Below are 17,965 nucleotides of genomic sequence, written 5' to 3'. Positions count from 1 at the left end.
GTTTATGCAATGGAACTGACAGAGTGTTCAAACCTATTCCCCTAATTAGAACACTATTCCCGAATCAGTGTCAGCAGAAAAGGGTAACACAGACTCCAACACAAATGATTCAGAGGCACCTGTGTCTCTCAGGATCTTCACTGGCACTAGGTCTTTACTTCCTAACATAGACACAAAACCTTCTGTAATGAAAGGTAAATAGTCTGGATCAATATGGACTTTCACATTCTCCTGGGCCTGAGGAAATGAGTTATGAATGAACTGATGTGGAACAGGTGCAGCTAATGCAGTAGGCTTAGATTTAGCGTAAGCACCCTTTGACCTGAGAAGTGGACATTCGTTTTTCCAATGCCCTGAACCGTGACAGTAGTGACACTCCTGCCCAAAGTCAGCTTTACCATGGGAGTCAGGTTCAACCCTAGTTGAATAGAACTCTGCCCGAGAACCAAAGTATCTCGGTGAGCGAAGCCCAAATCTATCCGAACGCCCCCACTCTTTCCGAATACGGGGTTCTGCAAAGACACTTTTGTGAGTCAACACATACTCGTCTGCCAAAACTGCAGCTTCAGCAACATTCTTTACTTTCTGTTCATTAATATACGTGGCAATACGATCAGGAATTGTGTCCTTAAATTGCTCTAACATAATCAGATCACACAGCCCTTGGAAAGTCACAACTGCAGAGGCGGAACACCAGCGATTAAACTGTAAAGACAACTGTCGCGCAAACTCAACATGAGTCTGGTTATCATCCCTTTTTAAAGTTCTAAATCGTTGGCGGTAAGCCTCAGGGACCAATTCATAAATCTGTAACACAGCTGTTTTAACTTTATCATAACTGGCACTATCGTGTACACTAAGAGCTGAATATGCTTCCTGCGCTTTACCAGTCAGCACACACTGCAACATTAAAGTGCGGTCAGAATCAGGCCAACTCCTAGCGTCAGCAACCCGCTCAAACAACGAAAAGAATGTCTCGGGGTCCCTTTCATTAAACCGAGGCAATAACCGTAAGTTCCCAACAATATCAAATGTCTCTGGGGCACGACCAAAAGCGGAACTACCCCTAGGTAAATCTGGGTCACCTTCCCAAAACAAACTCTCCCCTGAGATCTTTCCTTCCCTAACCAAATCTATACGTTCTTGTTGCAACTTGATTTTAGCACGCTCCATATCTTGTTTAAATGCCAATTCCTTTTCATATTTTACACGATCATGCTCTAGCTTCTCACGATCATGCTCTAGCTTCTCACGATCATGCTCCAGCTGTAACAAAAGCAGTTCTTTCTGCTGTTCAAAAAGAAGGCTACTAGGACTAACCGATGGAATGGCCATTGTAACGTTATGGGGAGACGACAAATCCTCAGCAGAGGCTGGCCCAGTGGTAACTTCTAGAATACCACTCTCCATCAGATTGGCCTTCAATATCAACCTAATAGAATTCTTTAGACGTTTATCACTAATCTCAACCTTGTAGTGTTCCGCGACCTTCAACAGCTGTTCTTTAGTACCTAAATCTAACAATTCCTCTGATGGAGAGCGAATGAACTTATCTACATAAGACGCCATAATCACACAAAAAAAAAAAAAAAAAAATTCTGGCTTTTCCCTTCTGCTGAGCACACCAGACCACAACCCGAGAATTATAATCACCCTGAGTACCACAGAAGAGAGATGGATACGGAGCTTCCCCAAAACCTACAATAACTCAACCCTAGTCTTCGTGTAGATTTGCGGTGGGAATTTACGCACTGTAGCCCGCTGGCAAGGAAATAGAACTCCCCAGCATGCTGGAAAAATTCCACCAAGCCACGGATGTGCCCCCGAGACAACTGCTCAGTCCACAGACACCACACAAAAATAACAAACATTAACCATGCCCAACATACTCCAAAAAATGAAACACGTCGCTAAACCTATCAGGGGAAAAAGGCTATAGCTCCGGGTAGCAAGTTTCACTACCCTACCCAAATCTCCCACCGAGGTACACAGCAGACTACTCACCTCAGACTGATGTCCCAACAGAAAGTAGAACAAGAGTTCAGGCTAGGCAGGGCCTGGAAACTAACCATTATAGTCTCTCCAACACAGCACACAAACCAAACAACAAAAGGCAACCAACACTGGGCCTATCAAACTCAAACAAAATATGCAAACCAAACACGTACCTCCACGGTCTCCCAAACCAATAGTTCAAATATCCCGGATGAGCCCCCACTTGTCACGAACCGGCTCAAAGCCCGTAACAAAGGGAGACAACGTGGAGATAATGAGTAGAAAGATATATATTTATTAACTAAAGCAAATAAATATAATATACAATGGTGTGTGTAATCAGTAATCAGTAGTGTAAGTGAGTGTTTTGCATGCGTGAATGTGATAATGCAGGGTGATGAAAGGTGCCAAAGCAAACAAACAAACGGCCATCAAGAACCACAACACAATCTACAGAGGGTGTCTGCATGGAGAGAGTCTCCTCCATGAATGGGGAAGTGGTGTATTTATCCTGGGAGACACCGGGCCCAGGTGTTTCCCATGTAGCTGACGACCCTCCCAACTCCGCCCACCAGCATCCTAATAAGGAAATAACAGAGAGAATACGGCAGACAGAGTGGGAGGGTCGTCACAAAAGGGTCTGAATACTTTTGTAAATAAGGTATTTCTTTTTTTTGTACATTTTTTATTATGGGGTATTGTGTGTAGATTGATGAGGAAAACATTTAATTTAATCAATTTTAGAATAAGGCTGTAACATATCAAAATGTGGAAAAAGTCAAGGGGTCTGAATACTTCCCGAATGCACTGTATACACACACTCGTGTGTGTACTCTATTCCTTACCATCTACTGTATCTTAGTCTACGCCGCTCTGACATTACTCATCCATATATTTATATATTCTGAATTCCATTTCTTTACCTAGACTTGTGTGTATTAGGTAGTTGTTGGGGAATTGTTAGCTTACTCATTAGATATTGCTGCACTGTCGGAACTAGAAGCACAAGCATTTCACTACACCCGCAATAACATCGTTAAACACGTGTATGTGACCAATAACATTTATTTATTTGACACACACACACATAGTATGCACACATACCATCATTATATCAAAATGATTGTCTTTTTGCCATGGGGCAGGGAAAACATAGTGCTGTTCTAATGCTCATCTCATGCCTTTTTCCATGAGGCTGAGAAGATTTTACAGTTTTAAAGCTAATTTCCTGCTATTCTACACATTTTGCCATGAGGCTGAGATAATATTCACATTTTGTTATCATATGCCCCCCGATCTCCAAAAACAATGTTTGGTAATCCGGCCCCGGGCAAAAGCAGTGCTTTGACACAAAAAGAACCCCATGGCTTGAGAAAGTACTCACCCCCTTGGCATTTTTCCTATTTTGTTGCCTTACAACCTGGAATTAAAATAGATTTTTGGGACGTTTGTATCATTTGATTTACACAACATAACAAATATTTGTTATTGTGAAAAATAAGAAATAAATCAAAAAAACAAAACTAAAGCACGTATAACTATTCACCCCCCCCAAATCAATACTTTGTAGAGCCTCCTTTTGCAGCAATTACAGCTGCAAGTCTTTTAGGGTATCTCTATAAGCTTGGCACATCAAGCCACTGGGATTTTTGCCCATTCTTCAAGGCAAAACTGCTCCAGCTACTTCAAGTTGGATGGGTTTCACTGATAAACAACAATCTTTAAGTCATACCACAGATTCTCATTTGGATTGAGGTCTGGGCTTTGACTAGGCCATTCCAAGACATTTAAATGTTTCCCCTTGAACCACTCGAGTGTTGCTTTAGCAGTATGCTTAGGGTCATTGTCCTGCTGGAAGGTGAACCTCCATCCCAGTCTCAAATCTCACAATACCAGCACTTACTTGATGTTATGGGGCTATTTTGCTTCCACGGGTCCTTGTTAAGGTCAAAGGCATCATGACCCAGTACCAGGATATTTTAGCCAAAAACCTGGTTGTCAGGAGACAAACTTGCCCGCAAGTGGATTTTCCAGCAAGACAACAACCCCAAGCACATATGCAGCAATATTTCAACATCTAGCAGCAAAGGCGGGACCAACTCCATATTAATACCCATGATTTTGGATTGAGATGTTTGACGAGCAGGTGTCCACATACTTTTGGCCATGTAGTGTAGCTCAGTATTTTTGTTTTATTTTAAGCAGTAATATTTGCTCATATTTATCCAGGGTGTCAATACTTTCTTGGGACACAGCCAAAGACAAAAGCAACCCTTAGTGAACAGATAAGAGGAGTAAAATGGAGGGCTCAGCATCTTCTAATCCATTCTGTGTATTGTAGAGTCCATGTTGGCTGATCAGGGACAAAGTCATTAATTTCATCAGGCTTTAATGACGCATTGGGATATAGACCACAGAGCAACACTCTTCCCTTAATTAATGTGTGTGTGTGTGTGTGTGTGTGTGTGTGTGTGTGTGTGTGTGTGTGTAAGCCGTGCATGCAGGGTCATTCAGTATAAAGCATTACAGTAAGCTGATTTTTGGGATCTGATTTTGTGAGAAATTTTATTTTGTTAAATTAAACATCTGGTTCCCCTCCCCCATGTTTTGTTTGCGTATGTGTGTTGGTGCGGGTGTGTGTGGGGCTAGAGGCCTCTCTGTCTCACACTCTCTGTTGTCCAAATATAACTAGATTAATTAACCAGATTAAAAGACAAGGGTGAGATTTCCTGTTTGGGGGGTTGACAGGGGATCTCGTCACGCCCCCTCCAGTCCTGAGACCTAGTTACAGTGGCTTGCCAAAGTATTCACTCCCCTTGGCATTTTTTCCTATTTTGTTGCCTTACAACCTGGAATTAAAATATATTTTTTGGGGGGGGTTTGTATCATTTGATTTACACCACATGCCTACCACTTTGAATTAAGCAAAATATTTTTTATAGTGAAACAAACAAGAAACAAGACAAAAGAACAGAACTTGAGCGTGCATAACTATTCACCCACCTAAGTTCAATACTTTGTAGAGCTACCTTTTGCAGCAATTACAGCTGCAATTCTTTTGGGGTATGTCTCTATAAACTTAGCTTCTTACCCATTCTTCAAGGCAATACTGCTCCAGCTCAATTTTAGTCTAATCTGAACAGAGTACCTTCTTCCATATGTTTTAGGAGTTTATAGTGTGAAGAATACAATTGAACATAGCTGAATAAAGTAGAAAGGATATTTTCTCCTAACAATTTCTGAGGGAGTACGCTATTGTGTGTTGAACGGTTGGCAAATAAACTGGTCCACCTATATGCTTAATTTATGCTTAATGCTTCATTTAGAGTTGTTTTGCAACTTTAGTTGTGATACAAACGTTGGGCTATATGTTAAATTAATTATACATTATAAAGCTGCATGATGCAACTCTAATGATAATTAGAAAAAAGTTGCATAAGCTCTGATTTGCTTCTTGCACAGGCTGCACACACCTCATCAGTCTCTCAATTACAATTTGACGAGCACTTGATAATGCCTCAAATTTTCCGGCAGCATCCTCCGAGTGCCCCCTAAAAAAAATCCAGACCTTTTCCAGTCAGTGGCCATTGTGCCCTTGGGCTGAATATAATAATATCACGTTTAGGTAAGACCCAGATGCAGACAGTGTAGAAGTAACATGAGTTTATCACAACCACGGGCAGGTGAATGACGGGTCAAGGCAAGCAGGGGTCAGTAATCCAGAAAGGGTGAAACGGGCCCAGAACGGCAGGCAGTCTCAGGGTCAGGGCAGGCAGGGGTCAGTAATCCAGAAAGGGTGAAACGGGTCCAGAACGGCAGGCAGTCTCAGGGTCAGGGCAGGCAGGGGTCAGTAATCCAGAATGGTCAGGTAAGGTACAAAACGGCTGGCAGTCTCAGAGTCAGGGCAGGCAGGGGTCAGTAATCCAGAAAGGGTGAAACGGGCCCAGAACGGCAGGCAGTCTCAGGGTCAGGGCAGGCAAAACGGTCAAAACCAGGAAGGACTAGAAAACAGGAGCAGGAATACAGACAGGATCAGGGAAACAAACCCTGGTAGGTTTTTACGAACAACAAAAACTGGCAACAGACTGAGAACACCGGTATAAATACACAGGGGATAATGGGGAAGATGGGTGACACCTAGAGGGGGGTGGAGACGATCACGAAAACGGGTGAAACAGATCAGGGTGTGACTAATAATTCCCTTCTCCCGGCTGCGTGCTTCGAAGCACCTCTCACTCACATGGCTCTCTCAGATATCTCAATTCAAATTAGCCATTGGCCATCACGTGATCGGGTTCTTCTCACAGGCATCTAAGGCTACAAATGAAGACAGACACAGAGGACGCGACTGCGCACTTCCTCCTTATTGAATTCTGAAGCACATATTGAAGATAGAAAAACTGTCCACATTGACTTTTTGTCAGCCAACAAGATAAGTAAGCCTAACGAACAGCAAATGCACGAGCCTATGGCAATCTACTAACCCCGTAGTACTAAAGTTGAACTATTCTATTGGTCAACATTTCCTTCTGTGTGAGAAATAAATATTCCAAACATAGTCTGGGACAGTTGTGGGATGCAATAGATCCCAAATTAATACAACCACTCGCATCAAAAAAGTTTTAAAAGCAATGAGGCTGATGAACCAGATGAGAACGTTTAGCTTAAAAGGTTGATCAAATATTAGGCTATTTCTTCACATAATAAGCGCAGCAATGCGCACACGACAGTAGGCTATAAGCACGAGTGTTCCAAAATGCAATCAATTAGTGTAAAAGACCCCAAATGTAATTATGCATGTAACGCTTTATTATAGAGGTGCATATTTATGGGGGAAATCAAGCTCACACGCTGCCTATGTACAGTATGCATGTTAGGCTCTACACCAGTTGTAAAGTGGATTATTGTGCTTAATTTTAAGAAGTTATTTGGCCAGGTTAGTTGTGATACATGTCCGAACCTTATCAAAACACATAGGCCCATGGGCTAGGCTACATGAGGTGTGGAACTATGATTTGAAGAAGTCGCAAATAATAGGCATGCTCTGTTTCTTGCCTGCCTACACACAAGCTAGGCATCATTCACAAGTGAAAATATATAATTCACAAGTGATAGGCTAATATTGTCACCCATCAGACTATTCACTAAGCTAAGGGCACTGGGACTAAACACCTCCCATTGCAACTCGATCATGGACTACCTGACGGGGCCGCCCCCAGGTGGTAAGGGTAGGTAACTGTGACGTGGTGATGTTGGACCCAGGTGCAGAGACGAGACCAGACGAGGAATCGGTAGTTAAGGATAAACATAAATACTTTACTGATAAACAGTAGCCACAGGATCACAGTACACTGGAAAAAACAACAAACACTAAGTCTCAAAAACTCACTCAGGAAACAAAAGCACAAGGTAAACAATTCAAGCTTCTGCAAAAGTAACCAGAAAACACACCTCTATTAACAGGGAAATCATAATGAGTAATAGGACACACCTGAGTATCATTGTCTCTGCTGCCCTCTGGTGACAGGTGGAATCACGACAGGTAGCAACACATCTGCCACGCTGATCCTCAACACGGGGGCCCCTCAGGGGTGCGTGCTTAGTCCCCTCCTGTACTCCCTGTACTCCCACCAATGACTGCATGGCCAAGCATGACTCCCAACACCATCATCAAGTTTGCAGATGACACAACAGTGGTAGGCCTGATCACCGACAACAATGAGACGGCCTATAGGGAGGTCGTCATAGACAATAACAACCTCTCCCTCAACATGATCAAGACAAAGGAGATGATCGTGGACTACAGAAAAAGGAGAGCCGAGCACGCCCCCATTCTCATCGACTGGGCTGTAGTGGAGCAGGTTGAGAGCTTCTACAACCTTGGTGTCCACATCACCAACAAACTATCATGGTCCAAAACACACCAAGACAGTTGTGAAGAGGGCATGACAATGCCTGTTCCCCCTCAGGAGGCTGAAATAATTTGGCATGGGTCCTCAGATCCTCAGAAAGTTCTACAGCTGCACCATTGAGAGCATCCTGACAGGTTGCATCACCCCCTGTTTTTTTTTTTTTTTTTTTTTTTTTTTTTTTTTTTTTTTTTTCACCTTTATTTAACCAGGTAGGCTAGTTGAGAACAGGTTCTCATTTGCAACTGCGACCTGGCCAGGATAAAGCATAGCAGTGTGAACAGACAACACAGAGTTACACATGGAGTAAACAATTAACAAGTCAATAACACAGTAGAGAAAAAAGGGGAGTCTATATACAATGTGTGCAAAAGGCATGAGGAGGTAGGCGAATAATTACAATATTGCAGATTAACACTGGAGTGATAAATGATCAGATGATCATGTACAGGTAGAGATATTGTTGTGCAAAAGAGCAGAAAAGTAAATAAATAAAAACTGTGGGGATGAGGTAGGTGAAAATGGGTGGGCTATTTACCAATAGATTATGTACAGCTACAGCGATCGGTTAGCTGCTCAGATAGCTGATGTTTGAAGTTGGTGAGGGAGATAAAAGTCTCCAACTTCAGCGATTTTTGCAATTCGTTCCAGTCACAGGCAGCAGAGTACTGGAACGAAAGGCGGCCGAATGAGGTGTTGGCTTTAGGGATGATCAATGAGATACACCTGCTGGAGCGCGTGCTACGGATGGGTGTTGCCATCGTGACCAGTAGGCTGAGATAAGGCGGAGCTTTGCCTAGCATGGCCTTGTAGATGACCTGGAGCCAGTGGGTCTGGCGACGAATATGTAGCGAGGGCCAGCCAACTAGAGCATACAAGTCGCAGTGGTGGGTAGTATAAGGTGCTTTAGTGACAAAACGGATGGCACTGTGATAAACTGCATCCAGTTTGCTGAGAAGAGTGTTGGAAGCAATTTTGTAGATGACATCGCCGAAGTCGAGGATTGGTAGGATAGTCAGTTTTACTAGGGTAAGCTTGGCAGCGTGAGTGAAGGAGGCTTTGTTGCGGAATAGAAAGCCGACTCTTGATTTGATTTTCGATTGGAGATGTTTGATATGGGTCTGGAAGGAGAGTTTGCAGTCTAGCCAGACACCTAGGTACTTATAGGTGTCCACATATTCAAGGTCGGTACCATCCAGTGTGGTGATGCTAGTCGGGCAAGCGGGTGCAGGCAGCGATCGGTTGAAAAGCATGCATTTGGTTTTACTAGCGTTTAAGAGCAGTTGGAGGCCACGGAAGGAGTGTTGTATGGCATTGAAGCTCGATTGGAGGTTAGATAGCACAGTGTCCAATGACGGGCCGAAAGTGTATAGAATGGTGTCGTCTGCGTAGAGGTGGATCAGGGAATCGCCCGCAGCAAGAGCAACATCATTGATATACACAGAAAAAAAGAGTCGGCCCGAGAATTGAACCCTGTGGCATCCCCATAGAGACTGCCAGAGGACTGGACAACATGCCCTCCGATTTGACACACTGAACTCTGTCTGCAAAGTAATTGGTGAACCAGGCAAGGCAGTCATCCGAAAAACCGAGGCTACTGAGTCTGCCGATAACAATATGGTGATTGACAGAGTCGAAAGCCTTGGCAAGGTCGATGAAGACGGCTGCACAGTACTGTCTTTTATCGATGGCGGTTATGATGTCGTTTAGTACCTTGAGTGTGGCTGAGGTGCACCCGTGACCGGCTCGGAAACCAGATTGCATAGCGGAGAAGGTTCGGTGGGATTCGAGATGGTCAGTGACCTGTTTGTTGACTTGGCTTTCGAAGACCTTAGATAGGCAGGGCAGAATGGATATAGGTCTGTAACAGTTTGGGTCCAGGGTGTCTCCCCCTTTGAAAAGGGGGATGACTGCGGCAGCTTTCCAATCCTTGGGGATCTCAGACGATATGAAAGAGAGGTTGAACAGGCTGGTAATAGGGGTTGCGACAATGGCGGCGGATAGTTTCAGAAATAGAGGGTCCAGATTGTCAAGCCCAGCTGATTTATACGGGTCCAGGTTTTGCAGCTCTTTCAGAACATCTGCTATCTGGATTTGGGTAAAGGAGAACCTGGAGAGGCTTGGGGAGGAGCTGCGGGGGGCCGGGCTGTTGGCCGAGGTAGGAGTAGCCAGGCGGAAGGCATGGCCAGCCGTTGAGAAATGCTTGTTGAAGTTTTCGATAATCATGGATTTGTCGGTGGTGACCTTGTTCCCTAGCCTCAGTGCAGTGGGCAGCTGGGAGGAGGTGCTCTTGTTCTCCATGGACTTCACAGTGTCCCAGAACTTTTTGGAGTTGGAGCTACAGGATGCAAACTTCTGCCTGAAGAAGCTGGCCTTAGCTTTCCTGACTGACTGCGTGTATTGGTTCCTGACTTCCCTGAACAGTTGCATATCGCGGGGACTGTTCGATGCTATTGCAGTCCGCCACAGGATGTTTTTGTGCTGGTCGAGGGCAGTCAGGTCTGGAGTGAACAAAGGGCTGTATCTGTTCTTAGTTCTGCATTTTTTGAACGGAGCATGCTTATCTAATATGGTGAGGAAGTTACTCTTAAAGAATGAGCAGGCATCCTCAACTGATGGGATGAGGTCAATGTCTTTCCAGGATACCCGGGCCAGGTCGATTAGAAAGGCCTACTCACAAAAGTGTTTTAGGGAGCGTTTGACAGTGATGAGGGGTGGTCGTTTGACTGCGGCACCGTAGCGGATACAGGCAATGAGGCAGTGGTCGCTGAGATCCTGGTTGAAGACAGCGGAGGTGTATTTGGAGGGCCAGTTGGTCAGGATGACGTCTATGAGGGTGCCCTTGCTTACAGAGTTAGGGTTGTACCTGGTGGGTTCCTTGATGATTTGTGTGAGATTGAGGGCATCTAGCTTAGATTGTAGGACTGCCGGGGTGTTAAGCACCCCGGCATGGGGCAACTGCTCGGCCTCTGACCGCAAGGCACTACAGAGGGTAGTGCATACGGCCCAGTACATCACTGGGGCCAATCTTCCTGCCATCCAGGACTTCTATACCAGGCGGTGTCAGAGGATGGCCCTACAAATTGCCAAAGACTCCAGCCATCCTAGTCCTAGACTGTTCTCTCTGCTACCACACGGCAAGAGGTACCGGAGCACCAAGTCTCGGTCCAACAGGCTTTTTAAAAGCTTCTACCCCCAAGCCATAAAGACTCCTAGGCAGGTAATCAAATGGCTACCTGATTTCATTGCACCCCCATTTTTAGGCTGCTGCTACTCTCTGTTTATTATCTATGCATAGTCACTTTAACTCAACCAACATGTACATATTACCTCAATTACCTTGACTAACCTGTACCCCTGCACATTGGTTCTGTACCAGTACCGCCTGTTTATAGCCTCACTACTGTTGTTTTATTGTTGCTCTTTAATTATTTGCAATTTCTTATTTGTTTATTGTAGTTTATTTTAGTAAAGACTTTCTTAACACTTATTTTTCTAAACTGCATTGATGGTTAATAGCTTGTAAGCATTTCACTCTACACCTGTTGTATTCGGGGCATGTACAAATTCAAATTTGATTTGATTTAATCTTATCTTTACATATACTAAATAATATATGTGTGAAATGAGTTTTGATTTAGAATGGACCATTATCATGCATCTGTTTCAGAACAGGAGCAGGGGAATAAATACATGTCATCTATGCACTTAAATAGATATTGTAGGCCTGGCCTATAGAAAGCTGATGGGATCCTATTTTTAGTAGACGGCATCACTCTGTTTTCTCACACAATTGCATAGCCTATTGACATGAGCTCATGGGCTCTCATGAAGTGTTTGATTACAGTACTGTCCCTATAATGATGAAGACACTCCACTGGCTTCAGGCTTGGATCAATACTATACTGTCCCTATAATGATGAAGACACTCCACTGGCTTCAGGCTTGGATCAATACTATACTGTCCCTATAATGATGAAGACACTCCACTGGCTTCAGGCTTGGATCAATACTATACTGTCCCTATAATGATGAAGACACTCCACTGGCTTCAGGCTTGGATCAATACTATACTGTCCCTATAATGATGAAGACACTCCACTGGCTTCAGGCTTGGATCAATACTATACTGTCCCTATAATGATGAAGACACTCCACTGGCTTCAGGCTTGGATCAATACTATACTGTCCCTATAATGATGAAGACACTCCACTGGCTTCAGGCTTGGATCAATACTATACTGTCCCTATAATGATGAAGACACTCCACTGGCTTCAGGCTTGGATCAATACTATACTGTCCCTATAATGATGAAGACACTCCACTGGCTTCAGGCTTGGATCAATACTATACTGTCCCTATAATGATGAAGACACTCCACTGGCTTCAGGCTTGATCAATACTATACTGTCCCTATAATGATGAAGACACTCCACTGGCTTCAGGCTTGGATCAATACTATACTGTCCCTATAATGATGAAGACACTCCACTTGGAGGCTTGGATCAATACTATACTGTCCCTATAATGATGAAGACACTCCACTGGCTTCAGGCTTGGATCAATACTATACTGTCCCTATAATGATGAAGACAGGCTTCAGGCTTGGATCAATACTATACTGTCCCTATAATGATGAAGACACTCCACTGGCTTCAGGCTTGGATCAATACTATACTGTCCCTATAATGATGAAGACACTCCACTGGCTTCAGGCTTGGATCAATACTATACTGATGAAGCTTCAGGCTTGGATCAATACTATACTGTCCCTATAATGATGAAGACACTCCACTGGCTTCAGGCTTGGATCAATACTATACTGTCCCTATAATGATGAAGACTATACTGTCCCTCCACTGGCTTCAGGCTTGGATCAATACTATACTGTCCCTATAATGATGAAGACACTCCACTGGCTTCAGGCTTGGATCAATACTATACTGTCCCTATAATGATGAAGACACTCCACTGGCTTCAGGCTTGGATCAATACTATACTGTCCCTATAATGATGAAGACACTCCACTGGCTTCAGGCTTGGATCAATACTATACTGTCCCTATAATGATGAAGACACTCCACTGGCTTCAGGCTTGGATCAATACTATACTGTCCCTATAATGATGAAGACATCAATCCACTGAAGGCTTCAGGCTTGGATCAATACTATACTGTCCCTATAATGATGAAGACACTCCACTGGCTTCAGGCTTGGATCAATACTATACTGTCCCTATAATGATGAAGACACTCCACTGGCTTCAGGCTTGGATCAATACTATACTGTCCCTATAATGATGAAGACACTCCACTGGCTTCAGGCTTGGATCAATACTATACTGTCCCTATAATGATGAAGACACTCCACTGGCTTCAGGCTTGGATCAATACTATACTGTCCCTATAATGATGAAGACACTCCACTGGCTTCAGATCAATACACTCCACTGGCTTCAGGCTTGGATCAATACTATACTGTCCCTATAATGATGAAGACACTCCACTGGCTTCAGGCTTGGATCAATACTATACTGTCCCTATAATGATGAAGACACTCCACTGGCTTCAGGCTTGGATCAATACTATACTGTTCCTATAATGATGAAGACACTCCACTGGCTTCAGGCTTGGATCAATACTATACTGTCCCTATAATGATGAAGTCACTCCACTGGCTTCAGGCTTGGATCAATACTATACTGTTCCTATAATGATGAAGACACTCCACTGGCTTCAGGCTTGGATCAATACTATACTGTTCCTATAATGATGAAGACACTCCACTGGCTTCAGGCTTGGCTCAGTAATACTGCCACCCAGATCTCTCCGTATTAGCTGTCTAGCTTTGTGATGGAGATTGAGAACCTTTAAGATGAGTAAAAGTGGAGAGCGTGTTTGATATGATAGTTGTTTATGACAGGAACCCCGTTTTGAGAGTGATTGTTGGCTCTAGCTCTGAGAGCATATGCTGATTCTGTCTTTGTCTGTGTCACCCAGAACAGATCTACTGTAATGTTATTGTATGTTATTAGAAGAGGATGATATCATACTGTACTGTGTTATTAGAAGAGGATGATGTCATACTGTACTTTGTTATTAGAAGAGGATGATGTCATACTGTACTGTATTATTAGAAGAGGATGATATCATACTGTACTGTATTATTAGAAGAGGATGATATCATACTGTACTGTGTTATTAGAAGAGGATGATGTCATGCTGTACTGTGTTAGAAGAGGATTATCTCCTACTGTACTGTATTATTAGAAGAGGATGATATCATACTGTACTGTGTTATTAGAAGAGGATGATGTCATGCTGTACTGTGTTAGAAGAGGATTATCTCCTACTGTACTGTATTATTAGAAGAGGATGATATCATACTGTACTGTATTATTAGAAGAGGATGATATCATACTGTACTGTATTATTAGAAGAGGATGATATCATACTGTACTGTATTATTAGAGGAGGATGATGTCATACTGTACTGTATTATTAGAAGAGGATGATATCATACTGTACTGTGTTATTAGAAGAGGATGATATCATACTGTACTGTATTATTAGAAGAGGATGATATCATACTGTACTGTATTATTAGAGGAGGATGATGTCATACTGTACTGTATTATTAGAAGAGGATGATATCATACTGTACTGTATTATTAGAAGATGATATCATACTGTACTGTGTTATTAGAAGAGGATGAGTGAAAACATGGCTAGGAGCAGCAGTTTTTTATTTTTGTATTCAAGAGTGGGACAGGCAGTAAAGGAGTAGTACACTATTTTACAACATGATGTTAGATGGTTCATCACCCAGAATGTAGTCCATGGGCCAGGAGAAATTGTAATCTATGGTTCGGTTTTCTTTAAACAGCCACTACAAACTTCAGCTAACTAGAGCCACAGTTAGTTTAAAATCTATGGAATTTATTTAAAAGGCCAAATCATCTTTACATAACATCAAACCAAATATGGAGTTGATTTGAGGAGATTTCAGGTGATATTGGTCACATGCCATATTTCTTCCATTCATTTTTAGCTAGTGGTGCCTAAAGTTACCTGGGCCTGATTTGAGGACCTGATTGAGTGGCTGGAAACAATCATTCATTAGACAGCAGCACAGTGAAAATACAGGCTGGTTGAACACCTCAGAGACCACCTCTGGCCAGGAAATACAGGAATGAGAACAGTCCATTTAACAGTTTATTAGATTGTAGCACAGTGTACAGATGTAGGGTCTTAATTTGAGTAACAAGAAATGTGAATTATTAAGTGGATTATAATTAATGGATTTTTTCTAAAAGTTGATCAGTGTTTTGTGAAGGAAAATTAGGTCTGACATTTCTAAGTGGAAATTACAAACTTCAGAAGCCTTCCGTGGAAGGGGTTCGAGATGGAACCCAAAACGGTTCTGCCTGGAACAAAAAAGGTTCCAAGGCAGGTCATAGATTTATGTATTATAAAGGTTATATTGGTTATAAATAGCACCCTTTTCTCGAAGAGTGTACAGTACATCTGTTATACAGGATGGTTGGAATTACCACCAGAGACCTCCAAGCAGGAAATACTGTGCTGGAATCAGTCCATAAAACCCGGTTGAAATACCACCAGAGACCTCCAAGCAGGAAATACTGTGCTGGAATCAGTCCATAAAACCTGGTTGAAATACCACCAGAGAACTCTGAGCAGGAAATACTGTGCTGGAATCAGTCCATAAAACCTGGTTGAAACACCACAAGAGAACTCTGAGCAGGAAATACTGAAAAACTACTGAAGATATATAATCACCGTCAATCTCAGTCAAACCTCAATACTTTGCCAAGTTTTGCCGGGTTGTTGCATTTCGATTTTAAGGGTTGTGGTTTTACACTGAAGTTGAGTCATGGAGTGATGAAGATATGCTGCATTTCAGATGAGCTTGATGATGGAGAGTTGTTTCCATGGGGATAAGGATTTGTTACAATTATATTTTAGGGTTGTAATGTTCTATTTCTGTCCAGTCATTGAGTGTTGAAGTGATGTTGACCTTGCCTGAGTTCATATCAGCTTGATAGTGAGTTGTTATTGAGAGATGTAACGTCTGATGGAATGTGTTCTGTTACAGCTGTATTTTAGGGTTGTGATGTTACATTGACTCCTGAAGGTTCATGTTGAACTGACTCCCAGGTGTATTGTCCTCTGTTTTGCAGGTGAACCAGGAAAATGTTGTGAAGGTGGGCCACAAACAGGTGGTCAATACGATCCGACACGGGGGCAACCGGCTCATCATCAAAGTGGTGACAGTTAGCAGGAATCTGGACCCTGATGACACGGCCAGGAAGAAAGGTAAGCCTCTTATCCTCTCTGTTTCTCACCTTGCTGCTCTGTCCTACACCACCTGGCCAGTGGGATCAATGTCTGATCGGTTGGGATGAATCCACAGTGAGGGTCCCAGCTGGTCCTCAAACCAGAGCTGGGTTCAAATACTATTTGAAATAATTTGAAATACTTAATCTGTCCTCGATTTAGCTTGCCTGGCTTAATGGACCAATAGATAGACCCAAAACATTAAACCCCATACTTCAGGCAGGCTAGAGCAAACGCTCAAAGTTTTTTTTAAATATTTCAAATAGTATTTGAATCCAGGTGGTTCTAAACCGTGGTGGCCCATCCTTGTACTGTAATGTAACAGGAAGCTGTCTGCTGACTGCTAGAAGAATATTGACTGGTGCTTTTTAGCCTTGAAGTTGGGACAGTGGTTTTACAGTTTGGGGCATTCAAAGTTAACCTGTACTGCAGCACAGGTCCAATTCAAAGTGCACTGTTTTTATTTTACTTTTATTTTACTAGGCAAGTCAGTTAAGAACAAATTCTTATTTTCCATGACGGCCTAGGAACAGTGGGTTAACTGCCGGTTCAGGGGCAGAACGACAGATTTGTACCTTGTCAGCTCGGGGATTCGAAATTGCAACCTTCCGGTTACTAGTCCAACGCTCTAACCACTAGGCTACCCTGCCGCCCCACTGTCAGGGGCATATTTGGGAAATTTATTTTTAGATGTTTTTGTTAGAAGATTGCTACTGAACTTGGCGCTTGCATGGCATCACCCTGCTTGATTGGTGTCACCCTGTGAGACTTGTGACGTTGTCACATGAACAATCCGGCGTTGCTGTAGCACAGGCATTTAAAAAAAGTTTGCCTGCTTTTAAAACATCCCTGTCTACCGCTGGAGGCTACTGAGGGGAGGACGGCTTATGATAATGGCTGGAACGAAGCGAATGGAACTGCATCAACCACATTGATACCATTCCACTCCAGCCATTACCACGAGTCCATCCTCTTCAATTAAGGAGTCACCAAACTCCTGTTCTGTCTATTATAAATCACACACTTGGGGCCTGTACGGGATGATGTAACATTACAGAACTCTCAGATAGAAATGTATAATGTAGAACATACATTATTTTCTGTCAGATAGAGCGGACTCTGTTCTATCACATCCTTGAATATACCTGTGCTTTTGTGTGTTGTGTCATTGCAGTGGCCACACCTCCACGTAGGACTCCTCCCGCTGCCCTGTCCATGGCCATGCGCTCCAAATCCATGACCTCAGAGCTGGAGGAGCTAGGTAGGAATCAGCAAAGCGTCCTCCATATACCTGTGGACCTGTGAGAATAGAATTCCAAGAGATCAAATGCATTTTTTATGCTTGTGGTTTGTTCTATGTGTGTTTGTTTAGTGATTTGATTATCAGGAAAACCTTTTTAAAAGTAACTGTGCACTCCTGATTTTTTTTCAATACCTGCCTCTACAGTGGACAAAGGTATGCAGTATACCGTGGCTAGTGTTTGGTCACAGCTGCACGCATCTCACTGTTTAGCTTTTTTTATTCTCTCATTTTTAAATGTTCATTTACGTCATTTAAGAGATGACTATATTTATTCTTCTTTGAAGGGGCTTGAACAATTATGTACTTTGTAAAAAGGCACAAAGCTATTCTGCTCTGTAGGGTTTGATCTGAAGAGAGCTGGAGAGAACATGTGAAGGACAGTGCTGAATCATCTAAAGTG

At 43.0% G+C, this 17,965-nt stretch overlaps 1 protein-coding gene across 1 annotated transcript in view; it reads left to right on the top strand.

The window, feature by feature from the left end:
• The window catches only part of LOC115134834 (SH3 and multiple ankyrin repeat domains protein 2-like), a 174,983-nt gene extending 157,289 nt beyond the window's left edge, over positions 1-17,694 (top strand). Inside the window, exons 16-17 of the mRNA XM_065022132.1 lie at positions 16,106-16,241; positions 17,437-17,694. Of these exons, the coding sequence (XP_064878204.1) occupies positions 16,106-16,241; positions 17,437-17,567 (267 nt within the window). The 3' untranslated portion in view covers positions 17,568-17,694. The remainder of the gene's footprint in view (positions 1-16,105; positions 16,242-17,436) is intronic.
• Positions 17,695-17,965: the final 271 nt, after the last annotated feature.

This window comes from Oncorhynchus nerka, linkage group LG9a (genome assembly GCF_034236695.1).
Source record: "Oncorhynchus nerka isolate Pitt River linkage group LG9a, Oner_Uvic_2.0, whole genome shotgun sequence".
NCBI lineage: Eukaryota > Metazoa > Chordata > Actinopteri > Salmoniformes > Salmonidae > Oncorhynchus > Oncorhynchus nerka.
The sequence above is the reverse complement of the archived record's forward strand: the minus strand, read 5'-3'. Positions and strand labels throughout refer to the sequence as shown.